Below are 10,696 nucleotides of genomic sequence, written 5' to 3'. Positions count from 1 at the left end.
CTTCTGAAAACACCTTTAAGATATACCCTATCATGCCATCCTTACGTTCTTAGGACCTGCTCATCTTTTGTCCTTTCATTTCCCCATTGCTTCTAACTTCTTCAAGCTAAAAGACACACACATAAAATGAAGGTGGCAAAATTAAACGTGTGCTATTGGGGGCAAAGACAGGAGGGGTCTTCTGGCACATTGTTTAAGTGTCTGCTTGGGAGAAAATGAATTGCTTCCACAGGGGTTAGTAGAGGAAGGGGGTGTCCCGGAGCTCTGTCTGGAATGAGTGGTTTGAACGCTGTGTGGTTTATGGCAGGAGCACGGCGTTCTGGGGCGTCCTGGCGACGCGGCCTCCACCTGCTGGAGGGGGGCCGGGGCGGAGCTAAGATGCGGAGGGAGGTGACGCGCCAGCGATCCAGATCCCCGGCGCCGGGCCCGACCCCCAAGGCCCAGACCGCAGCAGGCTCCTCCGGCTGCCCCTCGGTGAGTCCGCGCTGGGGCGGCTCGGACGGGGTTCTCTGGGATCGGGAGGGGAGGCCGCGTCGCGCCCAAGTGCTCGAGCTGGATGGAGGCTGGGGACAAAGGATAGGTGCGGGATTAGGAGGTTCGGCTGCAAATAAAATGGAAAGAGTACCGAGGGATGAGATCGGTAGCACGTCGAATCAGAACGGTGTTGGCCGGGGGTACAAATGAAACAAAGACGTTCTGCATTCAGAGCAGACAAGGGAAGAAGCACGGAGAGGCTGGTGTCTGCCTCTGCCCGTTCCGTCAGAACTGCAGGCTTTGCTGTCTTAGCTCTTTGGTGAACAAGCTTGTATATTCAGGGTGGCTGCAAAAAGCCTTTCCTTTACAGAAAAAGAAGAGGTTATGAATGTTTCAGGTTCAGGGTAAAAAGTGCACCCCACCCCCCAATAGAAGAGTGGTCAAAAGGAGGGGGTGCACGGCCACTGCCTGATGCATCTGTCCATCCGATTCAGCCGCTGCGGAGGGAAGCTGCATGCGTATTTGTCCCCTCGTCCTGCAGGCTTCCGGTTCCATGGAAGTCGGTATTTAGGACAGACTGACTCCCCAGATTAGTGTGTCTCTTTCGCCTGCCTTTCCTTTCATCACCACCTCCCCCAAATTCTAACCTGTTACCAACATAATAATTGCAGTATATGTGCCTGGCATTGTGCTAATCTTTCTTATATGGGTTCCCATATTCCCACACACCCTCACAACAGCCCTGTAAGACAGATGCTTTTCTCATCCCCTTTTTGCAGAGGAGGGAACTGAGAGACTTGCCTGCGTCACCCAGCTGGGTTGTGACTGGGTCGCGTACCTCATCTCCCTGCTAGACTGCAGGCAGGCTGAGCCACCTGTGTTTGCACCCCTGCATGCCTCTCAGATGCTGCCTAGCTAAGATGTTCCCTTCCACCTCTCCTAACCTTTCTGTGATTCTTTACCACTGCGTCTTATAAACTCCTTCCTGTGAGTCTTTTCTCCCCTGAGCCTTGGGAAAACTCAAGATGTCCCTTTCTCAGAATTGAAGCAAGTCGTAATTGTTCGTCTCTTTTAGTCAGAGGAGAGAGAGCGGTGGGGTTGGGATGACACAGAACGTTCAGGGAGCTGCAAGGATGAAAAAGGGGGGAGATCTGCCATTCCTGTCTAGTATTCCCAAGAATGCAGGTACAAAGGGAACCGGCTATCTCAGAGTGTTGTGTTTCTTTCTGTAAGACCTTCTCACAGCAGATGTCCTGACTAGAGTGGACACAGCAACAGCAAACCCCAAGGGATTCTTCATTGCAGTCCCTTTCTGGGCTGTCTTTGAATCTCTCCCTGGAGTGACTGTGTGATTGCATCATCACAGCTGCCAGTCGTGGCCATCGTATATTTGGTCTATTTTCTGCAGGTTAAAGATGGTCTCCAGGATGGTGTCTGCCATGCTATGTGGCCTAGTGTTTTGGTGGGCATTGGGATGGACCACAACATCTGCATACAGCCTGAGAACCCCTGACCGGGTCTCAGAAACAGACATCCAGAGGTTGCTCCACGGCGTCATGGAGCAGCTGGGTATCGCCAGGCCGCGGGTGGAGTACCCAGCTCACCAGGCCATGAATCTTGTGGGCCCACAGAGCATCGAAGGTATTTATCATGTTCTGCCAGTTTGAGGATTTCATTAGCATTTAAAATAATTAAGACAGATCGAAGAAACTCTACCTCTTCTCTCAATTTTCCCTTTCTTCTTCTTCACAGTATATGCACACATACATCCCCAGGAGAACGTAAACCCTGTGAGAGCAGGGACCTAATTCATAGCCCTAGCTCCTAGCACAAAGTCTGCACACTAATATTTATTGAGTGAACAAAGAACATCTAGTGTTATCCCTAAAGAACCATTACAATCCAGGCCCCACGTACTCATCTTCTGGAAGTTGTGGCCCCCGGCTGGCTGCTCTTTGAGTCATTGCCAGCCAGTGCTTGTGAATGATTCTCAAAATGTAGGATCTCATGTGATTCTTAAGGATGGTGTCTTAAAATTCAAAGGAGCCTTAAAATTCTTAAAATTCAAAAGAGGTATTGACATTAACAGTTCATGTCAAAAACTTAAAAATATTTAAAACATAACAAATGTTAATTAAATTGTATGGCAAGATCATTTTTCCTAGGAATTTTTCTTCATTCTGCCAATGTGGCTGTAATACGTTTATTAAAAAGTAGTACTTTGTTGTTTAATTAATGATTTGTTTATAGAGAGAATCTGAACCTAGCTCTTCTGAGCTGGTAATAATGAGCAGCTGTATGAACAGGGGCCTCATTTCCATGCCTTGTTTGTATTCTCTCTGATTCTCAATGATCTCCTTCTCAACTGAGGTGGAGCCCTAATGCAGTAGCATGGTTAAGTTAGATTAACTGCAAAAGAGCCCTTCAAGTAATTGCCCATGGGAGTAGGTCCTAAGGAGAAATTTGAATTCTTTCGGGGAGTTTCAAACACACATCAAGCAAATACTAGTCTCTGTGGAGTGGTTATGCATCATTGTCCCTGAGTGTGTGATTTCCTAAAAATGCTACCTGCCCTGGAGTCCTGTGAATGCCATGGATATTGTTGATACAGGATTTTCATTTCTGTCTTATTGCCCATAGTTTCAAGCCACTGAGTAAAACTAACTCTGTGGGATTGTTGTCTGTTTAGCTTGGCATTTGATTTCAGGAACAAATTAACACAGATGATTTGAATCAGTGAGCATGCAAACCTAGCATAGGGCTTGAATCAGCACATTCAGACAAGGCTTTCTGCCACACATTTTGGGGAGAATTTACATTTTTCCCAGCACCTGCCACCTGTTGCTTCTAGCACACCTATCCGTTTCAGACCAGCTCTTTGGACAGAGTAAATATCTGCCCTTTTAACACAGTTAGTGCTTGGTTAATAACCTAACTGTTGTCATGGAGAAAGCTTTCCGAGTTTCAATTAATACCTGAGGCTGATTACCTGTGTTGGAAAGAAACAGCAGCTCCCTGAGCATCAGCAGGCTGTGTTTGTCCAGAGCCTCTCTGTCCACCTCCATGCCAGCTGCTCCGCAGGAGCCTGGGCAGCTGTGCCCCACACAGCTGCCAGCTTGTGGCAGGGGTGATACAGTGCATCACGGGCAAGTGCTTTGGTATATGCACAGACAAGCTGCTGCCATGCAGTGAATGGACAGGAGTAATTTATTCCACTTGGGAGTGGTTGGGGGTGACTGTAAGGAAATACTTCTTCAAAGAAGCAACATTTGACCTGGGTTTTGAAGTTTGAATAGGAGTTCATCAGAGACCAGCAAGTGAAAAGGCCACACGGTTTAGAAGAGCATGGATTGGGACTGTTCAGAATTTAAAACTCTGTTTCTTTACATTATTTCCCTGGGGGAATATGAGGTCACAGCCATGCTGGGTCTCCTCTAAATGTCTGTGTAAATGAGGAAAATTGGCTTGTGTTTTCATTTTCTATTACTGTGTAGCAAATTACCCCAAATGTAGTATCTTAAGTCAATATCTGTTTATTATCTCACAGTTTCCTTCCATCAGAAGCTGGGTGTGGGTTTGCTTATTTGGCTGAAATCACGATAATGACCAGAGAGAGATACAGTCTTGGTGGGAGCTGGGGCGAGGGTGGGGGCAGGTCCTCTTCCAGACTCATTAAGGTTGTTGGCAGAACTCAGTTTCTTGCTGTTGTGGGACAGAGGTCCTCTTACTTACACTGTCAGCCAGGGTCCCTCTCAGCTCTTAGAGGCCACCCCCAGGTTATAAAGAACAAGGTCTTCTCACAAGACTGCAGATAACTTCTCAAAAGCCAGAGGGAGAGTATCCTTTTAGTCTCCTAATTATAAGTAAAGGAATGACTGTCCCATCACCTTTCTCCTTTACCAAGGGAGTGATATCCCATTATATTCACAGGTCCCACCCATACCCAAAGGCAGAGGATTCTGCAGGGTGGGAATCTTGGGGGTCATTTCAGAATTCTGCCTAATACATGTGGTTGAAAGCCAAGACAGAAAATAGTCCAAATCAGAGGGAAAAAAAGAAACCAAATTAGAAGCTTGGCTTTTGCCTAGTCCTGGATCTTGGCATTTAATCTGCAGGGTGGTGTAATACTCACTTATGTGAGCATAACATCATTTCAACACATCTGTCTACTAGCATTGTCACTGCTCAGACATTCAGTCTTGCGATTCCCAGACCTCTGGCAGACACATGGGGCATATTCCATACCCTTCCAACATTCATTTTAGATTTTATTATGAAAGGCCAAGTCAGTAAAGTTTTTTTTCTAGTTTTTATAGAAGACACATAACACATGCTGTGAATTTTAACACACATTTAAGGAGTTAGACTATTCCCAGAGGCACCTAGATTTACATACTCACTCCATCATTTATTAGTGATAGGACATCAAGCAAATTACTTCTCTAAACTTCCATTTTGGTTGGAGGTAGGATTAAACTTACTTACCCATAAGCAGGAAATAGTCCAGTCTGGAGAAGTAAAAACAAAGTTTTAGCATGCATCACTGCACTACCGTGAAATCATTTCTACACGAATCATCAGCACTTTAGATGACAATTACTGGACTCTAAGTCCCTTGCAGGCAGGGCTGTTCATTGTCTAATGCATGGCACATAGAAGACAATTTTCTCTTATTTTGTCTATTCTGATTAATTACATGATGCTTAGATTCCTCTCAGTATTGACGATGTATATTAGCTCTCAAACTAGAATCACAAACCAGTCCTTTAGCATAGGATATAGTATCAGTATGAATTACCATTAGGTCCCTGGGGTCACCTCCAGTCCTCTCCTAGTCCCTTGTCACCCACTGTTCCCACTATCCATTTGTCAAGTCAGTAAGTATTTCTTGAATGCCAGGCACTGTTTTAGGTACCAAGGAAATAAACAGGAACCTCAAAGATTGTCAGGGCAGGGAAATACAGTCCTTAAATAAATAAGTAAAATATATAATAAGTCAGATTGTTATAAGTGCTATAAAAACATAAAGCAGAGGAGGGGGATGGAGGAAACAATTTGAAATAAGGCTGAGGGACTCCTCCCTGGGAAGGTAAAGCAAAAATCTGAGTGTTGAAAGAGTGGGCCATGTGATACATGGAGGAAGACATTCCAAGCAGACCTCAGCAAGTGCAAAAAACATGTGATGGGAGCACAGCCGCTGAATGCCCGAAGCCCAAGCCTCCGGGGAGTGGTGGGGGCGGAGATGAGCCACAGCGGGGAGGGGAGGTCGGAGGCCGGGTGTGGGCACAGATCACATCACGGATCTTAGAGTCCTGTAAGGACTTTGGCTTTTCCCCTGAGTATTTATCTGAAGCGGTTGGAGGCTTGAGACAGAGTGGTGTGATCAGCCTCCCTTTGAAAAGGACCACTCCAACTTCTGTACTGAAAATATTCTCGGCGGGAAGGGGACTGGAATCACGGAGGTCAGCTGAGAAGCTGCTGTGATCATCCAGGGCAGAGAGGAACCGGCATGGCAGCCGGAGAAGTGGTGAGACACGGTCAGGTGACGGACTTGTTCTGAAGTTAGAGCCAAGAGGGGTTGCTAGCGGGCTGGGGGCGGGAACTGCAAGGAAGAGAGGAGTCAGCAGTGATGCCAAGATTTTGGCCTGAGGAACTGGAAAGGTGGTTTTCTACAAGAAAAGCAAACTGAACTCTCCAGCAGATGATCTCAATTTCAGTTTGGCTCATGTTAATTGTGGAATGTTTTGGGGGCTGTTCTTGTCAAGGCCAACCACTTCTGGGCCCAATGCACCTGCGTTCTGCCTGCATGCTGCTCGGCCTCCGCGGTGTTCAGCTCACACGACCCCTCCCCTCTTAAAACCCCCACCTTACTCAGTCTGGGTTCCACAAAGCCCAGAGACGTCCAAATGCCACAGTTTCAACTTCCCTCCTTTCCCCTCTCCCTTTCACCATTTCTTCCCAGTTTCACTGACTGGTTTCTCCAGCTCCTCTGAAGCAGCATTTAATTGCTAAGGGCTCAGCGCAGGGCCCACTTCTCTTATTATTCTAAATTCTCTGTCTAGATTATCTCATTCACTCTTTTGACTCCAAAGTCTATTTCTTTGCTTATGGCTCCAGTAGTTGTATTTTCAGTCCACACTTTCTTTCCTGTATGTCTGTAGGCTCATAAGATGCGCTAAGTTACCTGTGTCAACTCTGCTTCCCAGATCACCACCTCCCTCAACCTGTCTACCTGTCTTTTCTGTCTAAATGAATGGTGCCACCACTTAGCTATCTAGGCCAGGCTAAAAATCTGAAGTGATCCTTGATTTTTCTCCATCACATATCATGCCCATATGATAAACAATTTATCTCATTTTTTCTTCTAAAATACATCTATAACTTGCTTGTCCTCCCTTCTCTCTAGCTCTATTCCCAACTCCCTGGCCCTAGATGCCATTGTGTCTGGAATGGACTTATGAAATTGTCTCCTAACTGATCTTCTGCTTCTGTTTTTGGTTCCTTTCAAATTAAAATTAAAAATTAAAAAGAAATTGTAAAAAAAAGTATGCAAATAATGTAATTTAATTAACTGATAAAAAACAATAGTTTGAATCAGCTCAATGTCACTCTCCAAGGTTAAAATTCAATCAGTGGCTTCCCATTACACCTAGATAAAAATAACACTTCTAGCCATTACCTACAAAGATCCACACCTCCCGGATGCCCTATTCTGCTCCCCACACCCTGGCCTGCCTTCAGTCCTTGTGTCACACCAGTCTCTTCCACCTCCAAGCCTTCACACACCTGTTCTTCCCACTCTGCATGGCTGAATCCTCCTCTGCAGGTCTAAGTTTTGGAGTCACCTAGAGGGGCCTGCCCTACTCTCTGCCTGAGCAGCCCCCATTCTCTGTCACAGCGTCCATTGGCTTTTTAAGCTCCGGAGCATTTTTTGTCATTTATAATTGATGTTTGTTTCCTTGCCTATTGTCTGTCTCCCCACTGGAAGGTAAGATCATGAGACTGTGTCTCTTTTGTTTACTGGCTGATACACAGACATGTAGTAGGCAACTCAGCAAGTATTTGAGGAATGAATATATAATATCCAGGAAAAAATTAATGTATCTGGCAACAACAGTACTATTTACATACTATTCAATATTTGGATCTGTTGAGACTCTTTTCTTTTCAGTTCAAAGGAAATATTCCATTTCTATCTGTGTTTTTAAAAAGTCTACCTAGAAGTTTTTGCCAGGAGCTCAGCAATAGGTGCTCAGCAAAAGACCTGCTTGCTTTGTGACTCATCAGCAAGGTGCCGGGTGTGTGCCCAGCGCATGGCTGCCCACTGAGAATCAGAAAGGACTTTGGACAGTTCCAGAACTAAGCCAGCAGGGGCCCAACTGAATCGAAGTATATCAGAGGACTCCCGAACCTGGTAGTCGGCCTCCTCGTGGTTAATTGCTCTAAGTGGTCACTGGGGAGGAAGAATTTGCCAAAACATCCAGAGGATTGGGCTTTACTTTTTACTTCTCCATAGACACCTTAAACATGACTTGGTAAGGAGCATTGTTCAAATGTACAAATTCTTAGCCCAAAGGAAAACAAAAACACAAATAGAAACCAATTTTTTTTATAGAGAAGAGAACATAACCCTTCATGGCAAGGAGACAGGGCTGAGCCTTGACCATACTCCTTACTAGTTGTGTGGGATCTTGGCAACTTTCCTGAGCCTTGGTTTTCTCATCTGTAAGCAGGGCTTCCAGCCCACTCTCTCGCAGACGGTAAGTGGCCACCATTGGGAACTGAACACAGGTCTGCCTCCTCTCTCTTTGTGGATCATCGACAGCATATCTTCAGTCTTTACTGGCTCTCCCCGGTATTATTTCTCATTAGTAGTACAGTTCAGATAGGCTTCAGTGGGCCTTGTAATTCAACAGTGTTTCTCACCCCCCAAGCCCAGAGTTGCCCCTTGGTCCCCATGACTAGCTAAGTGGCTACAACTGCTATAATATCCTCAGGAACAAGTCAAGCCACCAGCTGTCTAGGGGATTGATTCAGAGAGCATTTGCCATGGGATAGAAACTCTGGGGAGTAAGCACTGGCTCTGCCAGCTGATGGTCAGGAGGGCCTTAGATGAATCCAGCCAGAAGATGAGCTTTTCTTTGCAGAATGTTAAGAGCCTCAGGTGAAAGGTCTCCTCAGTGCCGCCTGTTTATCTTCTCCACCGTTCTAGGCCACCAGATATCTAGCATTGTGGTAACACCAGATAACAAACCACTGAGACAAAAATTTATAAATATTGGCCTTGGATGGTTCTAAATAATTTTAGATCTATATTGCCCAGTATAAATATATCAGAATTCTTTTTTGTAACATTGACTTTTGGACATCATTTTTTTTTTTCATTTCAAAACAAAGAGAACCAAGATTATTTTCTTAGCAAGTATCAAGTGGAGAGAGTCCTTGGTAACAGCCTACGTGAAGGGGCGGATCTAAGGAACCTGTTTGTTCAGCCAACCTTTGGCCTTTGTAAAGGAGCTGCAGTACCTCAACTTTGCCACATGGTGGCAACAGTTGCTTCCCATTTGAAGGTTGGAGTGAAAAGAAACTGAGGAGCAGGCCTGGGGCCTCATTTACCGTCCTGTGCCCTTCCTGGGGAGCCAGTGGTAGCAGTGGATCTGAGAGCTGTCTTTGAGAGAGAGGGCTGGAGCCTCCCGTCTGGCACATGTCCTTTGGGGTTCCGTTGAGCCCACCCTGAACTCAAATCCTTAAAAAAGTCCCTGGATGGTTTCCAGTTCTCACTCTTGGCCAACAGCAGAGAGAGTGATAAGAAATCCAAAAGAACGAGAAGGAGGTTTGGGAGGTTTTTTTAATGGGGGTGCAGGAAGTGCAGGATGGGGAGATGAAAACGATTTATTTTCATGTTGTGTTTGAGGTGCCCTGGACATCCAGGGGCAGGTGTGCAGAAGGCACTGCAGTGTGTGTGACCCAGGAGAGAGGTCAGTGAAGGTGGGATTTCAGAGTCATCCCCTTGTTAGTGGTGGTTGATGCTCTGGGAATGGATGAGGTTACTCTGGGCAAGTATCGGGGAACAAAAAGAGGGTCCCTAAGGAAAAGGACTTGAAGACTGTTTAGGGCCAGGCAGAAGAATCTGCACAAGAAACCCAGAGAGACTGGGCCAAAAGGTGCAGTGTAAAAAACAAAGCAAAACAGGGAACGAGTGTTTCAACAAGGTGCCTGGGTCGCCATTATCAAAATCAGCCGAGGGCACGTGAAGTAAGGACCGTCGTGTGTGAGGTGCCCACTGGGTGAAGCAACAGCATGGCCACCAGGGGCTGAGGGTGGAGCCTGTTCTGTGGGGCAGGCTGGGCAGGAAACAGGAAAGAGGGCTCACTGTCAGTCTGCTCCCAGGAAGTCAGGTAACAGCATGGGGAAGCCTGAGACACAGCTGTGGAAGAATGGGAGGGGGTGATGTGGCAGTTGTTTTAGAGATTTAAACTTGTTTTAGTGCTAATTGGCCAGAACCAGTGGAGAGGAGGTATGCAAGAGGCAAGCTGAAGAGCAGACAACTGGCTGATAAAGCGTGGATAAAATCAAGTTGGTAGTGCCTCGGAGTGACTTTTCAGGGCACCCTGACATCACTAAAAGGAAGACTCTAGTGTTACCGGGCATTCAGGCTGGTAGAAACATAATCATAAATCACATGGTTGTCAGATATGAGTTGAGTATGGATAAAACATCACGCATATCTCAAAATATTGGACTGCCATTTGGTGACTGGATATTGCTGCATACTTTCCTTTATTGTTCTGTGTCCTTTTGGAGAGAGAGACTTAATGGGGTTTGATATGTGTAAGCTGTCCAAGGTATGATTAAGGTAAGAAAAAAGAGAGAGAGAGAGAGAGAAAGGGAGAGAGAAGCAGAGGGAGACACAGAGAGATTTATTTTAAGGAATCGGCTCCTGCAGCTGGAGGGGCTGGAAAGCCTGAAATCTGCAGGGCTGACCGGCATGCTGGAGACCCAGGGAAGAGCTGATGTGATCTTGAGTTGGAGGCCCTCTGGAGCAGAGGTCCTTTTCCTATCAGGAAACATCAGTCTTTTCTCTTAAGGCCTTCCTCTGACTGGGTAAGTCTCACACACATTAAAGAGGATAGTCTGCTTTAGTAGAGGGCTACTGATTTTAATGTTAATACATCTAAAAAATACCTAGACAACAGCATCTAGCCTGACGTTTGACTGAGCA

At 46.1% G+C, this 10,696-nt stretch overlaps 1 protein-coding gene across 4 annotated transcripts in view; it reads left to right on the top strand.

Moving 5' to 3' along the window:
* Positions 1-322: 322 nt before the first annotated feature.
* SCG5 (secretogranin V) overlaps positions 323-10,696 on the top strand; it is a 58,248-nt gene continuing 47,874 nt past the window's right edge. For 2 of the 4 annotated variants that reach the window (XM_073211590.1, XM_073211589.1), the window contains exons 1-2: positions 323-474; positions 1,883-2,115. In XM_073211590.1, the coding sequence (XP_073067691.1) occupies positions 1,890-2,115 (226 nt within the window). In that variant the 5' untranslated portion in view covers positions 323-474; positions 1,883-1,889. The remainder of the gene's footprint in view (positions 475-1,882; positions 2,116-10,696) is intronic. The other 2 variants (XM_073211592.1, XM_073211591.1) reach the window with 1 other exon arrangement.

Source organism: Manis javanica, chromosome 8 (genome assembly GCF_040802235.1).
Source record: "Manis javanica isolate MJ-LG chromosome 8, MJ_LKY, whole genome shotgun sequence".
Classification (NCBI taxonomy): domain Eukaryota; kingdom Metazoa; phylum Chordata; class Mammalia; order Pholidota; family Manidae; genus Manis; species Manis javanica.
This window is presented reverse-complemented; position numbering and strand designations above follow the sequence as displayed.